This window comes from Anastrepha ludens, chromosome X, assembly GCF_028408465.1.
Source record: "Anastrepha ludens isolate Willacy chromosome X, idAnaLude1.1, whole genome shotgun sequence".
Classification (NCBI taxonomy): Eukaryota; Metazoa; Arthropoda; class Insecta; order Diptera; family Tephritidae; genus Anastrepha; species Anastrepha ludens.
The window spans coordinates 33,091,868-33,115,012 of NC_071503.1; the positions used below are offsets into that span (position 1 = coordinate 33,091,868).

Below are 23,145 nucleotides of genomic sequence, written 5' to 3' on the forward strand. Positions count from 1 at the left end.
GATAATTTGGATTCGGACATCCTTTTAGGATATAATTTTTTAAAGAAAATAGAAGCCCGTATCGATATACGTAGCAACAAAATAATTTACAAAACAAAATATGAGAACGAAAAGGGGGACGAAAGTATGAATATTAACATCCATAAAGAAAGAGTAAACTCAGAGCAAAAAGAAAATGTTAACCCCTTGGGACAAAAAGGTCCTAAGGCGCCAGCAGATGATAGTACCTGCAACAAAAAAGAAAAGTATGAAAATAAAAATGAGAAAAAAGAAAATTTTAACCCCTTGGGACAGAAGGATCCTAAGGCGCCCGCCGAAGAAAATACCAGCAATAAGAAAAGAAAAAATAATAAAAAAATGAATTATAAAATAAACACTGTGGATCAGAAAATTTCTACAGCATATACCGAGGGATTTACCGGTAAAAGTATGCCATATAAATGTTTGTCTTTGGCACCTGAAGATCCTAAAGCAATAGCTGATGAATATTCAGGTAATATAAGGGATAACTATTCCATGAAAACTGAAAAAGGTTCAGATCAGGCAGTCAATGAAAGTTTTGATGAAAACAGTGAAGACTCTCACTTAGTAAGAGCTTATAAAACTCCAGAAAGGAGAAATCAGGGTAAAAACCTTGAGGAATTTAGAATTTTAATAAAGCAGAGAATAGTGGAAAAACACGCAAATATTGATACAAGTTTTCCGTTTAGAACAGATGTAAGAGCGGAAATACGAACAGAAAATGAAAAGCCGATATGGAGTAAACAGTACCCATATCCTCTGTCTGTGAATTCTTTCGTAAATAAAGAAATTGGAAGATTATTGAATGAAAATATTGTAAGGCCTAGTAAAAGTCCTTATAATTCACCCATTTGGGTGGTATCAAAAAAAGGTACTAACGACGACGGTTCACCAAAATTTAGAATGGTGATAGATTACAAAAAATTGAATGCTCATACTATTCCCGATCGCTATCCCATCCCGGATACGAATATAATTTTGTCAAATTTAGGGAAATCAAGATACTTTTCAAGCATTGATTTGGAGTTAGGTTTTCACCAGATTTTAATGTCGGAAAATGACATAGAAAAAACAGCTTTTTCCGTTAATAACGGAAAATATGAATTTTTAAGAATGCCTTTCGGTCTAAAAAATGCTCCCAGAATATTTCAAAGAGCAATGGACAATATATTGCGTGATCAAATAGGAAAAACATGTCATGTATATATGGATGATATAATAATTTTTTCAGGAAGTTTAGAGCAACATATGAAGGATTTGCAAATGATAATTGAAATATTAAGAAGCGCTAATATGAAAATTTCTCTTGAAAAATCTAAATTTTTCAGAACTGAAATAGAATTTTTGGGTTACATTATAGCTCAAAATACAATTAAAACAGATCCAAATAAAATTGAATTTATGCTTAATTACCCGCTACCCAAAAGTTTACGGGAATTAAGGGGGTTTTTAGGTGTTACCGGTTATTACCGGAAATTCATTAAAGATTATGCAACGATTGCAAAGCCATTGACAAAATACTTATCCGCAGAAAATGGCAGAGTCTCTAAAAATATGTCAAAAAAGGTATTAGTGAAAATTGATGAAGCAGGGATATCTTCTTTTAAAAAGCTAAAGAAAAGTTTAGCATCAGCAATGAAATTGACGCAACCAGATTATTCAAAAAAGTTTGTGTTAACTACTGACGCATCGAATGCTGTGGCTGATGCATTATCACGCCTTGATGAAATTCACACGGATCATCAACCGTTAACATTTGCATTATCTACGCGCAACCCGAATTCTAAAATGAAAAGATGGCATGCTTTAATTGAGGAGTTTTCTCCAAAATTTATATATAGGCCAGGCAAAACGAATGCTGTGGCTGATGCATTATCACGCCTTGAAATAAACAATTTGTCAAGTGAATCAGAACATTCAGCGGAAAGTAGCGAAAATGATCAAATACAGGAAACATACACACCTGTAAATCAATTTAAACAACAAATTATATTATGTAAAAATAGGTTCACTATACATGAAATGATAGAAATTTTTGGAAGAAAAAGACATTTGATTGAATATGATACAGTTGAGAATCTACTTACTATTTTAAAAGAATACATAAAACCTAAATTGGTAACAGCAATACACTGCACAGTAGAGGATTTGTATGAGATACAGCGACCTCTAAAAGAAACATTTCAAAATAAATTTGTATATACTAAGCTATTTCCTATGGACATTCCCAATAGGGAAGATCAAGCAGGTATAATTGAGCAAACCCATAACAGAGCGCATCGAAATTACAATGAAAATATAAAACAGATAGAAAAACTATACTATTGGCCAGAAATGAGAAAGAAAATGAAGGAATATGTACGCAATTGCATAACGTGCAATAGGAACAAATATGATCGACATCCGAAAAAAATTCCAATAAAAGAGGCTCCAATTCCAGAAAAAGAGGGAGAGCAGCTTCACCTAGATATTTTTTATGCTCAGGGGTTGAAGTTTATCACATGTATTGATGCTTATTCAAAATTTTTAATATTAAAAAATATAGAAGACAAATCTAATATTGAGGAAAAGGTTTTAGAAATTCTTCAAACCTTCCCAGATGTGAAACGAATAACGTTAGATAATGAGCCAAGTTTTACAACACCTCAATTCAAATCGTTAATGCAGAGATTAAATATTGAAATATATTTTTGCAATCCAAGGCATAGTATTACTAATGGACAAATTGAAAGAGTTCATTCTACGATAATAGAGATAGCTAGATGTATAAAAGAGGAATACAACATAGTAAGTGATTTAGAAACAGTTCTAAGAGCTGCACAACAATATAATATTACAATACATTCCGTTACAAAATTCCGACCAACAGATATTTTTCATAATAAAATAGATCATGAAAAATTACATGATACTCTTGAGCAGGCGCAAAAGAAAATGCTTGCGATTCATAACAAAAATAGATTAAATAAGGAATACCACTCTGGTCAGGTAATATATGAAAAAATTGTAGGTGAAAGAAATAAGTTAAAGCCCAGATATAAGAGACAACAAGTAAAAGAGAACTTAGCAAATAAGGTAGTAATTAATAACAGAAACAGAATAATACATAAGGATAACATTAAAAGTTAAAATTTTATATTAAATATCCCAAAATAAATAATATTTGTACGTTATTTGAAACCAGACCAATATCACAAAATGATGGGAAATTAATAATTGAGAATGAAATAGCATTATGTAATAACACACTTATATCTATTGAAGAATGTAAAATTGAAATAAGTAATATTTTTTGTAAGCAAAAATTACAAAATACATGTTTTATAAATTTGTTAAATAAAAAGCCAGCTAATTGCACTAAAATCAAAGAAAATAATAAACAAATAGATAAAATAAGAGATGGGGCTATATTAGTTTCAGGGAAACATACAGTTAATAAAATTGTAATAAATGGTACATATTTAATAACTTTTAATACAAGTGTAAATATAGATAACAAAACATATGAAAACCCCACAGGAAAAATTGTAAAATTTATAAAACAAGATCATTTTAAAAATTATGAAATACTTGAATTTGTAAACTCAAATGACGACACTTTAAAGTTCACTAACATAAATTTCTTAGAAAAAATTGGAAATTCGTATATTGAAAATCCCAAATCAATGTCATTATTGACCTTCATGTCACTGGCAATAATAGCATATACAGTTCATAAATTGATATTGTTTATACAAATGAAAAAGCAAGAAAAGTTCCAAAGAAATCAAGAAAAATTATATTTTGAGTTGCAAAATAAAATAAATATTCTATCAAAAGAAATCGTTGAATCGAGGGCGATTCATTTTAGAGAAGGGGGAGTTAACGGCAGACCACTTACCCCATTACAATGCTAAATGTAAACACAATTGAGAAAACATATTTTGCTCTTTATGCTGCTGCGTAATAAAAATTAATTGAAAATGAAATTGATATCTTCTTTGACCAGGCTGATGCAATGCCAAACCATCATTGTGAAATACATAGATTTAAGTAAACAAATTGTAAAGATATAAATAAGGGAATTTATAGAATAAAGTTTAGTTTTTACTCCGTCTTCAACTGAAGCACGTTTTTTTTAAAAAATGTTATTCCAGTAAGGAAAAACATAATTTGCATATACGCACATGCACATATGTACGTCGATGCATATGCAGAAGAAGTTGTTTTAGCATTTGCAGGAATTCGATCATTCGAATATTTACTCCCTAATTATTGCATGAAATATGATAAGACGATGCTCGTGAGGTAGGTCATGTTGCTTCAGTGCATACATATGCGTGCAACACTAACTATATTTATTAAAGATGCAATAGAACTTAGTTGTCCCATATATGTATGTATGAAAATACTTTCCTTTGAAGTTTTCTTTTATTTATTTTAAATTTCAAAGTTTTGAATATATGAATTATTCCCTGTAATATACATATGTAAATTTAAAAAAATTTCGTTTGGCAAAGGAACAAAAATGCATATTCAAATGTACATAAATATAATATGATAAGGCAATGAGTCGTGAGATAGGTCATTGTTGCTGCAGTGCATGTGCACATACATACATTTGTAACACTATAAGAATTGAAGATGCAATTGAACTTTTGCACAAATATAAGTAACAAAATATATGTATATAAACATATATTGATATAAATATATATTCATCAATATACCAATATGCTCTTTGAATTCTTGTCTAAAATTAATTTCGACTCGAAAAATTAGTAAACATTTTCGTCAAATTTACACTAAAACGCACACAACAAAATGTGAGGTCGTTTTAAAATGTATTTTGTTTAAATTTTTCTTTTAAAATTAAAACAACAAACATTAAAGTTACTTTGATTTTAAATGTTGTCTTTTTATTTGGTTATATTTGTTTGAAAATATAAATTGAATAGATTTTCGTTTATCAAGGGGACATAGAAATGCACAAGCAAATGCCTTGCAAAATGCCGTCGGCATTCGTCAATTTGATTTCATACAGAAACCAAAAACTGAGCAGAGCCAATGTACTTGTACATAATTCACTGTAATCTGCTCTGTTAAGAACTTCCCCGCTGTCGAGTTAAGCGAGGTGAAATAGTGTTCGCGGTTTTACTTCATTTTTGACAATTCGCACTATTCGTAGCTCGTGAGAATTCTCTATATTTAACGTTCTCTGCATCCTCTTTCCGCATATATGTTGTGGTTCAACAATGCACGCGAGCAGATTAAGCGCGAAAATCCGGGCATTAAAGTGACCGAAGTGGCGAAAAAAGGTGGAGAGTTATGGCGTTCAATGAATGACAAGTCGGAATGGGAAGCAAAGGCAGCTAAAGCCAAGGAAGATTATGATGAAGCGGTGAGAGAATTTGAGGCCAATGGAGGCAGCTGCCGAATTTATATTCATATAATCAGCTGGATTGAAAAAACGTTTACACAAAGTTTCCAGTCACTCACATCAAAGGTAAAACAAAAATAACATGCATCATTTTCGATCGTTTACACACGCATTTATCGTATGAAAAGTATTTAGTTGTGGTGAAAGTGACAAGAAAAGTCATGAAAAGAAAAAATAAAAATTAATATTATATATGTGAAAAAAAAATAATAAGTGACAAATGTGTGAGTGAGTAGCGTTAGAACTTGACGTTCCTCTGCCCAGGAAAAAAATCGTCGCGCTAAAAAAATTTCAGATCGGGCTTTATATTAAAGGTGTTAAGTGGCAATTTGTTGGCCTTTCGGTTTTGCGTGTGAACAAAGGCTAGATAAAAAGTGCGTAAAAAGTCCACATGTGCGCGTTACCAATGACGGCAATTTAGTGAGTCGACCACCCACAAGAAATCCTTGGACCACGGCAAAGAAGGAGCGCCATCAGAATTTACGTATGGAGCTCGCATTTGGATCATCATGGAGCGAAGGCGAAATATATTTTAATTAAATTTTTATTTATATTAAAGGTGAGTTTATTATAAAGTGGAAATTTTAATTTTGTACTAGTAGTGTAGATATGAATATTGAACGTTTGTGATTGAAAAGTCTAAAAAGAATTAAATCTTTAAAAAAATATAAAAGTACAAATATGTTCAGTTTAGCAAAAATTAGCAATTGTGCAATTTCAACACCATCAATAAAAAGATATTTGGCAGAATAACGAGCGCCGCCCTCAAGTAGTGATCATAGTGTAAGCGCAGCATTATGATCTGAATATTCGTAAGCATGCAACTCTGCTTATCGGACATTTCGCAAAATATACTACCAGCAACAAGTGAGTGGGCGAATTGCACGCGAAGATACAAAGGTAAGATTATAAATATATAATTATTACAATTTTGTGCTTAATGAATTTCATAATTAATTCTGTGTGTTATAGGCATCATCAACATATGTGACTTGAATGCTGAAAAGGAGCAGTTTGCTGAAGCGCAGAAAAAACTGAAGTGACTACGACCATCCCATGTTGAAGCTATCTGGGATATCGCCAACTGGAAGGATATCTATAATCCCCTCGTTGCCGCTGCTAAGAGGTAAATATGTTAATACGTGAATGTGACTGTAAAAGTAAAAATGTGCCTTTTTAGATGTTTGTGTCATCCAAGCTTTAATTGATCTAGAGAAAAATGGGGAAAATTGTAACGCACGAATTGCATCCTGGTAGGAAAGCTCGCGCGGTTACCGACCACAACAAACTGGTGTATCCACTATATGGCTTACTTCCATATGAACACTCAAATCCGCGAACAGACGCAGGCCTTAAATCGTAGTTTTCGCGTAGTGATTTTTTTGCGTTACAGATTCAAAAGTGTTTGTTACTATAATTCGGATTATGTTATCGTTTTTCGTGGTTTACTTTCACAGTTTTCTCATTAAGGTTGTGCAATTTGTTATGTTTTAGAGTTTTATATAACTGTGATAAAAAATTTACAAATTGTTGTAGTTGAATGCCAAGATATCATTACAAAAATGGTTAATATGGGGCTAATTTAATAATTTCACTTTTCTCTAATATGGTTTTTGTACCAGTGAAATAAAATTTATGTAATAGCATTGTAATGTAATATTTGTATATTTTACAAAATATTAATGCTAATGGAACATCTGGGACCTATGTTGTGGGTGCATAAGAAAACCTATTTTTGTTCATTTCTTAGCAACTTTAGTTTTCTACAACAAACTTCAGGTAGGGAATTACTAAAATAATGGGAAATCAAAACAGTGAATTCAAATATTCCTACAGATAATAAAATAAATTTAAAAGTTTTTGAGCATGTCGATGCAATTGCATCCCTCGTAGGTTGTAGGTGTTGTTGTAGCTTCTTAGGTTTGCTAGGGTATAACAGTGTGGTGATGTCAATCACCTTCTAATAAAGGGTGCATCGCGAAGTGAGATTTGTTTGTACTAAAGAGGTATTGGATTAATTAAGATATTACGTTGAGGTTGTGGGTGTGGATTTTTCCGTTTCTTCTGAGTAAGGAGGAAGGAGGACCAGTTTGACTAGTGGTCTAGTCACCTGTCCCCTTTGGGTCCTGATGTCCACGACGCGTACCTGGTTGTCGGGTCCAGGATGTAGTTTTACCACTCGTCCCATTCTCCATTCGTTTGGTGGTAGGTTGTCCTCTTTAATGACGACAAGGTCCCCTACCTTGATGTTAGGTTTTTGATGTTTCCACCTCGTGCGTTTTTGCAATTCGATGAAGAATTCCTTTTCCATCGTTTGCAAAAGGTTTGATGGAGGGCTTTCAAGCTTTTCACACCTGCTTCCCACAGTCCGCCCATATGAGGGGCTCCTGCAGGTATGAAGTGCCATGTTAATGCCTGGTGGGCATATTTTGAAAGCGTGTTATTGCGAGCATCCGCAATAAACGCTTTAAATTCTGATCGTAAAGATCGTGAAGCTCCTACAAAGTTGGTACCATTGTCGGAGTAAACATTTTTTGGACATCCTCGTCTAGCAACGAATCTCGAGAAGGCTGCTAGAAAGGATGGGGTACTTAGGTCATTGGTTTTGGGTGGACTGACTGTTTCGGCTCGACCAGTTAGTATCCACCCGAATACAGTCTCTTGGGCAAGAAGTGTACTTAGTACACTTTTCTTCAAGCCGCTTATAATAATTTGGGGATAAATGTCTCCGCCAAGGACAAGGTCCACTGGTTCATTGACGAAGAACCTCTTATCCGCCAAAGTGAGATCTGGAAATGCTTGCCTTGTCATTGCGCTTACTAGGCAAGTTGGCAGATTTCCAGTTAATTGCGGCAAAACTAGCGCAATTGTGTTTATTTTTACAAAAGGATCGATAGGCGACCGTAGTTGTAATGAGCACGCTCGTCTTACCTGCGCAGATGTTGAATTGTTGATGCCCGAGACTTGGGCATGCAAGCGTTTAGATGGCAGGTTGATTCTACGTTTGAGGCGTTCAGTGATGAACGAACACTCAGAACCGGAATCGATCAGAGCTCGTGCTGTAAAATTAACATTATTGTGGAATATATTCACCATGGCTGTTCCTAGTAGAACCCCTTTGTCCGTATTGGAATAGCACGATTTAAAATTATGGATTCTGCTATCCCTTGGCCTATTGGAATCGAGGGCCTCCTTGGATGTTGAGGGCAGGTCATCAGCGGGATCTCTGCTTTCCTTAAGAGCTGCTGCTTTTGGTTGAACTGCTGTAATGTGCAGGAGCGTGTTGTGTCTTGAGTGACATGTGCTGCAGTTATACGAGCTCGTTCATCTTGACACCGTATGTCCTGATGACAGGCAGTTCAAGCAACAGTTGTTGCTCTTGACGCACGCGATTCTATCGGTGACCTTCAATTTGCGGAACTTTGGGCAACTTTGCAATTTGTGGTCGTCAGTGACACATAATTTGCACATATGTTTGGCGACACTTACCTGAAAGTTACCCATACTTTTTGGTGTAGTTTCCGTGTGGTGTTGTAAGCTTTGCGCCTTGGGCGCTTTGTAGGCTTTAATTCCTTTTAAGCCTGACACTGTTTCAAGTGTCTGAAACCTGTTGGAAAGGAATTTGTCCATGTCTGTCCACTTTGAAATTTCAGATTTATTCTCTATCGTTTGTTCCCAAAGCGATAGAGTACTCTCTGGCAATTTCGTGGAGCATAAATATGTAATAATTGCATCCCAGTTTGAAATGTCAATTTGGTGGTTCTGTAAGGAGGAAATGCAATTATTAATGTCTCGTTGGAGTTTTTTTTATCGAACTGCCATATTCAGTTTCGATTGTCTGTAGGTTAAACAGGATCTTCAGCTGCGTGTTCACCAGAATCCGTTTGTTCTCGTACCTTTCGCAGAGATTTTTCCACGCCGTAGTAAACCCGTCATTAGTGAGCGGGCACCCTCACGATGTCTCTGGCTTCACCCTGCGTTTTTTGGTTGAGGTGGAACAGCTTTTCGACCGGGGTAAGGCGCTTATTTAAAATGTATATGGCCGTGAACATATCGCGGAATGTTGGCCAAGATACGTAGTCGCCTTTGAAAACCTCCGTATCGCACGGTGGAAGGTGAATGTTATGTTCGCGTACTGCAAGTTCTTCGCCTTCCCGGTCTGCCTTTTCCAGCCTCGCAGAGAGGTCAGCCATCGTCGACATGCCGCGCAAATATGTGTGGTAACATATTTTATGCCTTTTTTTGATCGCGGCAAGATCCTTAGGGGAAGGAGTTTCTGTTGAAAGCAAGTGGTCGTACGCTGCTTTGGTCTTTTCCCACATTGCTTTGAACTCCTCCTGTTGGATCCGGAGTGAAAACTTCGAATGGTCACTTGACGGAGTGCCATTAAAGTCGGCTTCGAATTCCGTCACGGCGTCGACTAAACGAATATAGGTATCCATATTGTAAGTATGGGATACAAAAATTACGCGGTATTAAAAAAATGCTCCTTCGCGAAATGGAGACGAATTCACAGCGAGACCCAAGCCCAAAATGCACCACCGAGATTAAAATAACAATATATATTATGTATCTATATATATTTATTGACCAAAAAGATAATATATTTATATTTAGGTACGAGAATTTCGCCACCCACAATAATCAGCGGTATGTATATACCGTAGCAAAAAGTGCGCTGGGATCGATTTTAATTTACTGCGGCGTTGTTTGTGTAGTTGTGTACTCAACTTCACAGCGGGAATATACAAGTAAAAGGAACGGAATAAGAAAAAATTGAAAAATTCCCAACAACGCGCTGTTAAATGTTTTAGCTTGAAAATACCGCGCGCACTTGTATTGTCTGTTTGCGGACAGACGGAGTCGTTGACCCTTTTTGATTTTTTTTTTTTTTTTAATTAGCTTATTTCCACCAAAAAAAAAAAAGTGTGCAATAAATCCACGTACCTGGTTTTTCTGGAACGGATTGTTTGCTGATGGCTTGGTACTTTGTTAATCTCAGCTTTGCTTGGTGCTTTTTTGCTTGCTGGTGCTCTTTAGCTTGCTGGTGCTTTTGATGCTTGCTGGTGCTCTTTAGCTTGCTGGTGCTCTGTTTAACTTGCTGGTGCTCTGATTAAATGGATCTTTTATGTTAATATCCGGCTCGAAGGACCATGTTCTCAATCGGAGTGCGACACAATGGGCGGTTTGAAAAATGTGGGGCCTCCACGGCCGCTCCGATGATATATTTTATAAAAAATGAAAAGCACAAAGGCGTGTCTGTATATATTCGTGAATATTTATTTTTGCAGTATATACATAGATATATGCATAGAAAGATGTATGTTAAGTAGTATAAGCATAAGTATAATTTATAATTTATATTACCTTTAGCTGGCTGACACGTCCTGATGCTTCTGATTGGAAAATCGCAGTGAAAGTTATAATTAGAATTAAAGTGAAAGTAACCTCGCCGAACAACGTTTAACACGGTAAACGTTTTAACTGCCAGGGTTAACGGCCTTCACGTTGCAGCGACTGGAAACGGTGGTTAGCAACAGTCGGAACGGTAGGCGCAGTTACCATTAGGGTGGCTAAAAATGTATATTTAATATTAGGGTGTGGCCTAAACAGTTATAGTGAAAAATTCATTGTATCATTGCCGGCGTGATTGGTGATCGTTCCCTTAATTTTTTGCAGAAAGGTTGTGCTAATATGAGATATTACCTATATCATTCAGATATTTACGTATTACCTGTGTACCCCCACAAGTATACCGTTGAAGCAAATATATGCCAGTTTTTTTACTTCGCCTGGAAAAGTTTATATAAATTTAAGAAGAGTAAATAGAACTTATTTTATATCAGACTTCACGCAAAAAAGTCATTTGCACCTGAACACATAGCTGGGTTAAAGCGGGGGGGAATAGAACAGTTCTCTTCTCCTTCTCCGCTTTTTCGCACACGTAATTGTATGGGATGAGTGCACGATGGCACATAAAAAGTCACTGGAAGCGCTTGATAGGACATTACGAGATTTACGTAGTAAAAATGAAATGTTTGGTCGTGCCTTAGTGCTGCTGACAGGTGATTTTAGACAAACACTGCCTTTTATTCCTCGAGCAACTGTAGCAGATGAATTGGCTGCATGTTTGAAATCATCATATTTGTGGAGACATGTTCAAACACCCAAACTAACTACAAATGTACGTGTTCTAATGCAAAATGATCCATCAGCTGCTGAATTTTCAAAGCAATTATTGGATATTGGAAATGGCAAAGTTCCTGTCGATAATTTAACTGGCTTAATAACTTTACAACCAAACTTTTGTCAAATAAGTCAAACGAAAGAACAGTTAATTCAAAGTATTTTCCCGAATTTGCCTCAAAATTACAAAAATCATGATTGGCTTAGTGAACGAGCCATCATGGCTGGCAAAAAAAAGATGTAAATAAAATGAATGCGGCTATTTTGGCTAATATACCAAGTCCGGAACAAACATATCGATCCGTTGACACTGTTACAAATCAAGATGATATTGTAAATTATCCCACTGAATTTTTGAATTCCCTTGATTTACCTGGATTACCGCCACACATGCTAAACTTGAAAATAGGAGCACCGATTATTATGTGGAGAAACATAAATCAACCACGACTATGTAATGGCACTCGATTAACAATTAAGAGATTGATGAATAACGTCATTGAAGCAACAATTTTGAATGGAAAATACTCTGGCGAAGATGTTTTAATACCGCGAATACCAATGATACCATCGGATATACCGTTTGAACTCAAACGTCTTCTATTTCCTGTTCGTCTTGCATTAGCGATTACTATTAATAAGTCACAAGGCCAAACTTTATCAATTTGTGGTATTGATTTAGAATACCCATGTTTTTCTCATGGCCAACTTTATGTTTCATGCTCAAGAGTTGGTAAGCCATCGTTATTGTTCATTTATTCAACAACGCATGGAAGAGCGAAGAATATTGTATACAAAGAGCATTACAATAAAAAAAGTAATAAAGTAAATCACATCAAACTTATTTCATAACTAACACACAATATTTTTCGGCTTAATTTAATTAATTAATATAGATTTTTTTAAAGACGACCAGCGGAACGGGCGGGTTTTCGCTAGTTACTGTATATTTATACACCGCGTGAAAATAAAACCAAAAATTTTGTGTATCAGAAGGCTTTAGAATAAGTTGTTAGTTTACAATCATTAGAGTAAGTCACTAAAATAAATAAAACATTGTTATTAGAATAAGTCACAAAATAATGGCCGAGCATGAATTAAATGATGAAACAAGAAAAAAACAAAGAACACTTTTCATTTATATTTTTATTTCACCCAGCGAGGCGGGTGAGGGTCCGCTAGTCTATATATATAAAAATTCCGCCGTTTTTCGCGTTGTGATGAACTTTACGGAGAATGGCTCAACCGATTTTAACCAAACTTTGCCACATTGAAGAGACACGTGTGGAGAAGGTTTGTAACTATGTTTGGTTAAAATCTCCTTTACTTCTTCGTCAACACACAGTATACACTAGGCAGCGTTCTTTTTACGCGTGTGGTTGTTATTGTAAACGGTTGCATGGAGCGTACATTTTACTCACATATGTACAAGTTAACGCAGCAGTATTTATGCCTAAATTTTCATTCCATTACATACATTTCAATGGAATGCAAACATACATACATATACATATATTCATACAGCAGTGGCTGCACGCCTGTATTCGCATAGAATAGAAACATACAAATTAGCAGGCACAGCTGTAGCTGACCACCTGCAATATTTAATAGTAACACAATGCTGCTGTGACTAACTTAACACTTTGCTTAAATACTTCTTCTTTACACCCACACTTCAGGATAACCGAAGCAAAACCATTAGCTCAACGAACCTAAACAGGTCGTCGCTAAAAAAGTACTTAAGCAAGGCCGTTCCCTTAGAAGATTGCCAAAGGTTATCAGTAATAGTGCATAGTGAAAGTAAGTGTTAAAACTAACAAGAAAGTGTTTTATTTGGTAAAGTGTTCAAGTGAAGCAGTTTCCAGGCATCAACCAAAGAGATAAAAAAAGTGCGTCAGAAATATTTAAGAGAAGAGATTGTTTTCACATTTTCCAACGATATTTTCACGAGAAATTTTCAAAATATATATTAATTTTGCAAATGATTGATAACAAGTGAAACAGTGAATAAATGGTGTGAAAAATACACACAACAGAAATCGGCAAAACTAATTAATATTTTAGAAGTTTTTACTTAAGATATTTAAGAAAAGAGATTGTTTTCACACTTTCCGTAGATATTTTCAAGAAAAATTTCAAAAATAAATATTATTTTTGCAGATCATTTCCCATTTCTGTTCTGTGTAATTTTCATTTCAGCGCGTGCTCACAATTCAATTATATTTTTAAAAGATGGCGCTAACAGTATGTTAATTTGAATTCCAGTTTAAAAACAAGAAAAGTAGCAATCAAGAGCTCAGAGTGACATAAAGAAGACCACTTTGATTCGGTAAAAGAAATGCCAAGAGGTAGAAGACATGCTAACATCGGACGTAATACACGTCACAATAGAAATGTGCAAAATCACAGACAAAATGAAAGTGAGAAAATCATGCTGATAGATTAAGTCAACAAAGAGATCGTACTAGGTCACGTTCTCAAAATCGGCCAATAAATATCAATTCTGTAAATTTGAATGATGCAGCATTTCCATATAATCCACAACTTGATTATTCATCTCACAAATACGTTGTCATTGGAAGTACGGATAAAATTTGCGGATTTTGTCAAGCATTTAAATTCAAAACTGAAACACCAGGCATGTGTTGCGCTGCAGGAAAAGTTCGTTTACCAGACATATAATATCCGCCCGAACCATTAGCTACATTATTTTCGGGAATATCACCCGATTTCAAACATTTTCTTGAAAAATTTCCACATATAATTCATGTTTTCAAATGTTTTGGTGCTGGAAAAATTATAACCGATAACTTCATGCCAACGTTCAAGGTAATACATAAACTTCAACGTTCAACAACATTCGCTGACACATCTAATGAATCATTAGATTTTATGGACACAAATTATGGCTTTTTTCAGATTCAAGGGCAAGGATATCACTTAATAGGTTCATTACTACCACTACCCGATCAAGAGTCAACATTTTTGCAAATTTATATCATTAATGACAATGATGATGAACTTGAAGCAGGGTGTGCATTTTCCAGAAATATAAACAGAGTCATTATAAGAGAGTTACAAGATTTATTACACACACAATGTTTTGGTGCAAAGTTTTAAAACAACAATCGAAAGATTGTCATCTGATAATCATAAAATTAAAATTGATGTAAATAAAACGCCTGCCGGCGAACATCGTGGAAGATACAATCAGCCAACTTCAAGCAACGAGGTTGCAATTGTTATATCTGGAGATGAATTTCAACCAAGAGACATTGTTTTGCAAAGAAGAAATGATACACTGCAACGTGTTAATGAAACGCATCGAAAATATGATGCATTACAATATCCTCTTATGTTCTGTCGTGGTGAAGATGGTTATTCGATTGATATAAAACAAATAAATCCAGCAAATGGTCAAGAAACAAATAAAACTGTAAGCGCAATGAATTATTATGCATACAGAATCATGATAAGAGAAAATCAAGAGAATCACATTTTAAAATGTCGTAAATTATTTCATCAGCATATTGTTGACATGTATGCGAAAATAGAAACAGAACGATTGAATTACATTAGATTCAACCAAAGAAAATTACACTGTGACGAATAAATACATTTACGAGATGCAATTAACAACGATACCAACGTTAATAACATTGGTCAAATGGTAATATTACCTTCATCGTATACAGGCAGTCCAAGGCATATGCATGAATACGCCCAAGATGCAATGTGTTATGTCAGAAATTATGGTCGACCCGACTTATTCATAACTTTCACATGCAATCCGAAATGGGATGATATTAAGAATCATTTATATACTGTCCAATCAGCTACTGATAGGCATGACATTACTGCAAGAGTGTCTACAGTCTCAAATGGATTTCATTGTAAAACATAAAGTTAACGGAAATGTACAATGTTTCATGTATTCTGTGGAATGGCAAAAAAGAGGCTTGCCTCATGCGCATATTTTGATTTGGTTAAACAAAAACTAACCACAGATAAAATTGATCATATTATATGTGCTGAAATTCCAGATATAAATGAAGATCCAGAATTACATACTACTGTAACCAAAAACATGATTCATGGACCGTGTGGTACCTTAAATCAAAATTCTCCATGTATGGTTGATGGTAAATGTTCAAAAAACTACCCAAGGCAATCAATTGCTGAAACAATGACTGGCAATGATGGATATCCATTGTACCGTAGAAGATCACCAGAAGATAATGGAAAAACAGTCACTGTAAAAATAAATAATGAAGATGTTGAGATCGATAACCGTTAGATAGTTACGTATTCCAAATTATTATCGAAAACATTTAACGCACATATAAATGTTGAATATTGTAACTCCGTAAAATCGATCAAATACATATGCAAATATATCAATAACGAAGTGGCATGGCAGTATACATTAGTAGCAACGAAGCAGTTTGGAGAATATTATCATTTCCGATTCATGATCGCCATCCAGCTGTTATTCATTTGTCAGTCCATTTAGAAAATGAACAAAGTGTTTATTTCAGTGAAAATACAGCTCAACAAATGGCCGAACGACCACCAGCAACAACACTAACTGCATTTTTCAACTTATGTGAAACAAATTCATTTGCAAGAACATTGCTTTATTCAAATGTTCCTTAATATTTTACTTGGAATGCATCATCAAGGTCCTGGGTACGAAGGCAACAAGGAATACCTGTAGATGGATACCCAGGTGTTCATTTGGGTGATGCAATCGGACGACTTTACACTGTGCATCCAAGTTAAGTGGAATGCTTCTATTTACGTTTACTCTTAGTTGATATTCCCGGCCCAAGATCATTCGAAAGTTTGAAACGAGTTAATGGTCATATTTGTTGTACTTATCAGCAAGCATGCAAAGAATTGAATTTGCTTGAAAATGATAATCAGTGGGATGCAACTCTTATGGATGTATGTGCAACAAGTTCTCCACACCAAATAAAAACACTATTTGCCATCATTATTGCTACATGTTTCACAGTAAACCAAAAAGAATTGTGGAGTACTTACCAAGAATACATGACAGAAGATATCCTACATCAAGTACGTCGCATTACTGCAAATCCAAATTTGAATTATACAGATGAATTATATAATGAGGCATTAATTAAAATCGAAGACTTTTGCCTGATGATTGCAAATAAAACTCTGAGTGAGTTAGGTATGATCGCACCAAATCGTCCGATGGATGATGCATAGAATGCAGAATTAAGACGTGAAAAAGAATATGGTCGAAATGATCTGAACACATTTGTAACAACAAACCTACCAAAATTAAACACAGAACAAAGGCAGGCATATGACACAATTATAGACAATGTTGCAAATGAAAGAGGAGGAATATTCTTCTTAGATGCACCAGGTGGGACTGGAAAAACGTTTTTGTTGTCGTTAATTTGGGCCACCATTCGATCACAGAATAATATTACATTGGATTCGGCATCATCTGGAATATCGGCAACTTTATTGGACGGCGGTCGCACTGCACATTCTGCATTAAAGTTACCATTAAATATGCAAGTAAATGAAGAACCAACTTGCAACATTTCTAAAAATTCTGGAATGGGAAAGGTTTTACAAACATGTAAAATTATTGTATGGGATGAATGTACGATGGCTCATAAAAAATCACTGGAAGCCTTAAATAGAACACTGAAAGATTTTCGAAATAACACAAACATATTTGGTGGTGCACTAATTCTATTGGCCGGTGATTTTCGACAAACTTTGCCTGTTATTCCCAAATCAACAGCAGCTGATGAATTGAGAGCGTGCCTTAAATCTTCTAATCTGTGGAGATATGTTCAAAAACTTACACTAACTATTAATGTTCGTGTGCAGTTACAGAATGATCCAACAGCTGCTGAATTTTCCGAAAATTTGTTGCAAATTGGAAATGGACGAAAGCCAATTGATAAGAATACAGGCATGATCACACTTCCAACTAATTTTTGTACCGTAACAGAATCAAGAGTACAATTAGTGCAAAATGTATTCCCAAATATTGCACAAAACTATCGAAATCAAGATTGGCTAAGCGAGAGAGCTATATTAGCTGCCAAAAATGTCAATGAAATCAATGCCAGTATTTTGACTCAAATTCCAGGTGAAGTTGTCACCTATAAATCAATTGATTCAATCACTAATCCCGACGATGTAGTGAATTATCCAATTGAATTTTTGCATTCACTTAATTTGCCTGGCTTGCCCCCACATCGTTTGCAATTGAAAGTCGGTGCAGTGATCATTATGTTGCGAAATATCAATCAGCCGAAACTATGCAATGGGACAAGATTAGCAGTGAAACGGACAATGAACAATGTAATTGAAGCAACAATTTTGAAAGGCAAATTTAAAGGTGAAGATGTTTTGATTCCGCGCATTCCAATGATTTCAACAGATTTGCCTTTTGATCTTAAGCGACTTCAATTTCCCATTCGCCTTGCTTTTGCTATTACAATCAATAAGTCTCAAGGTCAAACATTTCAATTATGTGGAATTGACCTAACTTATCCATGCTTTGGACATGGGCAACTGTATGTAGGATGTTCTCGAGTAGGGAAACCATCGTCTATATCTATATATATAAAAATGAAATGATGTTCGTTTGTACGCATTTTTTTGGGCCGATACGGGGCCAATTTTATTCGTTCTTTTTTCATATTATAGGGATCCACTAGGGGAAGGTTTTTAGCAAAAAAAAATTTCTTTTAAATATTTTCTTCATATAAAAAAAAGAAAAAATCAAAATATTGTACAAAACAAAACTTGCTCGATTCTTAGATTAAAGTAAGTTTCGAATCGATATTCATTTTATGTGTACAACTTTTTTGAATTTTTCGTTATTGTATACAGAAATTTCAAATGATTCGAATGAAATTTTTTTTTTTTTTATTTCTTCCATAAAATATTACACCTGTCGTTAGACAATAAGTAATTTGATTTACAAAAAGATGGAATGAGAGTGATATTGAAGGGCCAATGCCCCCAAGCTCATTTAGAAGAAATATATAGATATTATTTAAAAACAAGTGGTTAACAAACAATGACATATACGATTAGTTGACAATTGATTACAAGGATTTTGCAAGATCTGTTGGTGTTTGACGGTTAAGCCGACTTTGGGTAGATTTTTCTTTATTTGGTAGTCTTCTCATCATAGGATTTGCATGCGTTAATAGTCTATTTATGTGTCTTCTGCTAGCGCATTGTATTGTTTCATCAATAGTATCGATGTCAAGGTCGCGATGAATATCTGCGTTAGGTATGTACCAAGGTGCATTAGTTAAGGTCCTAAGTATTTATGAAAATAATGTTTCAATTCAATTGAGCAATGCTTTCTTTGACCAATTCTATATGGAAATGAATGCGTTTGCAAACGATGTTTTCGGCTATGAACAAATGTTGGAATCGAATGAAAAAGGAAAGAAACGCGAAATGATAAAAAAAATTCTTGGAAAATTTAAAACGAATGGTGCTTCATTGGAAAAATTCAAAGGTAATAAGAACATACACAAGATAAAGTTAGAATTCGAATTTTTAGATTTATTTTGTTTATTTCTCATTTTTTTCAGAAGTACCCCACACAACAACTCATTCCAACTCTGATTTTGAAATCCTGTTGGAATTGGTGATCGATAATTTTGTCACTATAATGATCAATGGAAATTTGCGTGTATCAGACCCTGCATATTATTTACCATATCAACTTTTTATTTTTTGTTTTGTTTTGATTTTTTGCAACATTTTGGTTTTCAGTTAATACAATAAAAACAATACTGTTTTTTCGTGAACACAAAATTCTAAATTTATTACGTTGTTTGTTTAGTATTTTTTTAGAAAAAAAGTAAATTTTTTGGTTTTGAGGAAATTTGTTTATTGTTGCTATTTGTGAAAGCGTAGATATTTGTAAGTATTTGACTATAATCCTAAAAGTTAATGGAATACCAATATGACACATAGAAAACATTTTTTCAAAGGGGTGTTTTTCGAAAATTATAAAAAAAATTGTTTTCAAAAATTTTGAAGAAATAAAGTAAAATAAAAAAAGTAAAAGAAATTTTTTCAAAACCAAATTTTCCTCATAAAGATAAAAGAAATTTCTTCGAAGAGGTGTTTTTCTAAAATTACAAAAAAAAAAATTTCAAAAATTTTAAACAAATAAAATAAAATAAAACTTTTTCAAGGGTATGAAATTTTTTCAAAACAAAATTTTCTGAAAACCAAACAAAATTAAAAAAAAAAAAATGGTGTTTTCAAAGCATTTCATATTCCACTATTAATAGAGAATACATTTTTTCGAGGGGGTGTTTTTCAAAGCGGAAAAAAATCTTTTTTAACAAATCAATTTAAACTTTTACAAAAGTATGAAATTTTTTCAAGAACAAAATTTTCTCAAAAACGTTAAATTAAAAAAAAAATAGTTTTTTCAAAATATTTAATTTTCAGCAATTAACTGAGAAGAAATTTGTTAGAGCGAAGTGTTTTTCAAAACTTCAAAAAACACTTTTTAACCAAAAAAAATAAACCTTTTTTCAAAAACAACAGGAATGATAACATTGCCTAACAATTTCTGCACTTTTGCACAGTCTAAAGAGGCATTGATACAGAGTGTATTTCCAAACATAGTTCAACATTACAAAAACCATGATTGACTCAGCGAAAGAGCAATTTTAGCTGGGAAAAATAAGGACGTCAATGATATAAATTCAGCTATTTTAGATCAAATACCTGGTGACATAGTTGCGTATAAGTCAATGGACACTATTACTGATCAAGATGAGGTCGTAAATTATCCAACTGAATTCTTAAACTCACTCGATTTGCCAGGCTTACCATCTCATAATTTACGATTAAAAATTGGAGCACCGATTATTATGCTGCGCAATAGTAATGTGCCACGACTTTGCAACGGTACCAGACTCGCTGTGAAGAAGCTAATGGGTAACATTATCGAAGCAACAATTTTGAAAGGGAAGTACAAAGGAGAAGACATTTTGATACCCTGAATTCCACTGATTCCGGCGGATTTACCATTCGATTTCAAACGTTTGCAGTTCCCTATTCGCCTTGCCTTCGCTATGAGAATTAATAAGGCGCAAGGACAGTCTCTACAAATGTGCGGTATTAATTTAGAATACCCAATTTTTTCTCATGGACAATTGTATGTAGCTTGCTCACGAGTTGGCAAACCATCGTCATTATTCACGCGAAAGATGAAAAAACCAAAAACGTTGTCTACCAAAAAGTGTTATAATAAAGTTCGAATGAAATTGTATCAAAGAATTTGCTTTGTTTCGTATTAATTTTATTCTCTTTCAGCAAATCATTGAATTTATCGTCTAGCGAAGCGGGCGAGGGTACGCTAGTATAATATATAAAAATATATAAAAATTAAGCCGAAAAAAGTGTGCATTTGTCCGGGGTAATCTCAGCAACGCATATAAGGAAAAAGGAATGAAAGTTTCACATATTGTTGGTGTTGCTTTGGCAAAGGTTTCTGTGAAGTTTGGTTGAAATCCGATAACGCGTGTGTGTGCGGTGTGTCGGTTAAGTGAGTGTGTTTTTGCTATTTGCCGCACGTATTTTTTGTACCGCACATAGCATTCATTAGAATTGAATACATTTTGGTCGTGTGTGTCTGGGCCGATTATTATGAAATTTGGTATATATATATTTTTTTCCATGGTGAAGGTTACTATAATATGCTTATTGATTCCACTCGCCACCAGGTGGCGCTGCCGAAGGCCAAAACGAGGACCCGGGTAACCCTAGGATGTGTTTTTACATTGTGGGTATCAAATCAAAGCTACTGATTAGTGCTTTAATACAGAGTATTTTTTAGATCTCTGAGTGACCAGGGTCTCGAGATATAGCCGAAAAGGTGGACCAAGGTACCCTTGGATGTGTTTGTACAATATGGGTATCAGATGGAAGCTGTTGATGAAAGCTTTTAAGTTAAGTAATTTTTACTGACCGTTTCCGGGATAAAGAAAGGAGATGGAGATGGAAGAGGAAAAGGAATAGCTACAGGAAAAGGAAGAGGAAGAGAAAGAGGAAGACCACTTATTATTAAAAATTAAAAAAAAAATTCTAAAAAAATTTTAAAATGTTACATATACGCTTATTATATAACCGTTAATCTGAAGTCAGTTATAGTGAAAAATTCATTGTATCATTGCCGGCGTGATTGGTGATCGTTCCCTTAATTTTTTGCAGAAAGGTTGTGCTAATATGAGATATTACCTATACCATTCAGATATTTACGTATTACCTGTGTATCCACAAGTATACGGTTGAAGCAAATATATGTCAGTTTTTTTACTTCGCCTGGAAAAGTTTATATAAATTTAAGAAGAGTAAATAGAACTTATTTTATATCAGACTTCACGCAAAAAAGTCATTTGCACCTGAACACATAGCTGGGTTAAAGCGGGGGGGAATAGAACAGTTCTCTTCTCCTTCTCCGCTTTTTCGCACACGTAATTGTATGGGATGAGTGCACGATGGCACATAAAAAGTCACTGGAAGCGCTTGATAGGACATTACGAGATTTACGTAGTAAAAATGAAATGTTTGGTCGTGCCTTAGTGCTGCTGACAGGTGATTTTAGACAAACACTGCCTTTTATTCCTCGAGCAACTGTAGCAGATGAATTGGCTGCATGTTTGAAATCATCATATTTGTGGAGACATGTTCAAACACCCAAACTAACTACAAATGTACGTGTTCTAATGCAAAATGATCCATCAGCTGCTGAATTTTCAAAGCAATTATTGGATATTGGAAATGGCAAAGTTCCTGTCGATAATTTAACTGGCTTAATAACTTTACAACCAAACTTTTGTCAAATAAGTCAAACGAAAGAACAGTTAATTCAAAGTATTTTCCCGAATTTGCCTCAAAATTACAAAAATCATGATTGGCTTAGTGAACGAGCCATCATGGCTGGCAAAAAAAAGATGTGAATAAAATGAATGCGGCTATTTTGGCTAATATACCAAGTCCAGAACAAACATATCGATCCTTTGACACTGTTACAAATCAAGATGATATTGTAAATTATCCCACTGAATTTTTGAATTCCCTTGATTTACCTGGATTACCGCCACACATGCTAAACTTGAAAATAGGAGCACCGATTATTATGTTGAGAAACATAAATCAACCACGACTATGTAATGGCACTCGATTAACAATTAAGAGATTGATGAATAACGTCATTGAAGCAACAATTTTGAATGGAAAATACTCTGGCGAAGATGTTTTAATACCGCGAATACCAATGATACCATCGGATATACCGTTTGAACTCAAACGTCTTCTATTTCCTGTTCGCCTTGCATTCGCGATTACTATTAATAAGTCACAAGGCCAAACTTTATCAATTTGTGGTATTGATTTAGAATACCCATGTTTTTCTCATGGCCAACTTTATGTTTCATGCTCAAGAGTTGGTAAGCCATCGTTATTGTTCATTTATT

The 23,145-nt window shown here is 34.5% G+C and overlaps 1 protein-coding gene and 1 long non-coding RNA gene across 2 annotated transcripts; both read left to right on the plus strand.

Moving 5' to 3' along the window:
- Positions 1-5,230: 5,230 nt before the first annotated feature.
- On the plus strand, positions 5,231-5,521 carry LOC128869909 (high mobility group protein D-like). The gene has a single exon (XM_054112508.1). The coding sequence runs from the start codon at positions 5,240-5,242 to the stop codon at positions 5,519-5,521; it is 282 nt and encodes a 93-aa protein (XP_053968483.1). The 5' UTR covers positions 5,231-5,239.
- Positions 5,522-6,233: 712 nt separating this feature from the next.
- LOC128869254 (uncharacterized) lies at positions 6,234-7,368 on the plus strand. The gene is made up of 3 exons (XR_008455245.1): positions 6,234-6,340; positions 6,413-6,566; positions 6,621-7,368. It is a non-coding gene; the product is annotated as an uncharacterized LOC128869254 (long non-coding RNA).
- The last annotated feature ends 15,777 nt before the right edge of the window (positions 7,369-23,145 follow it).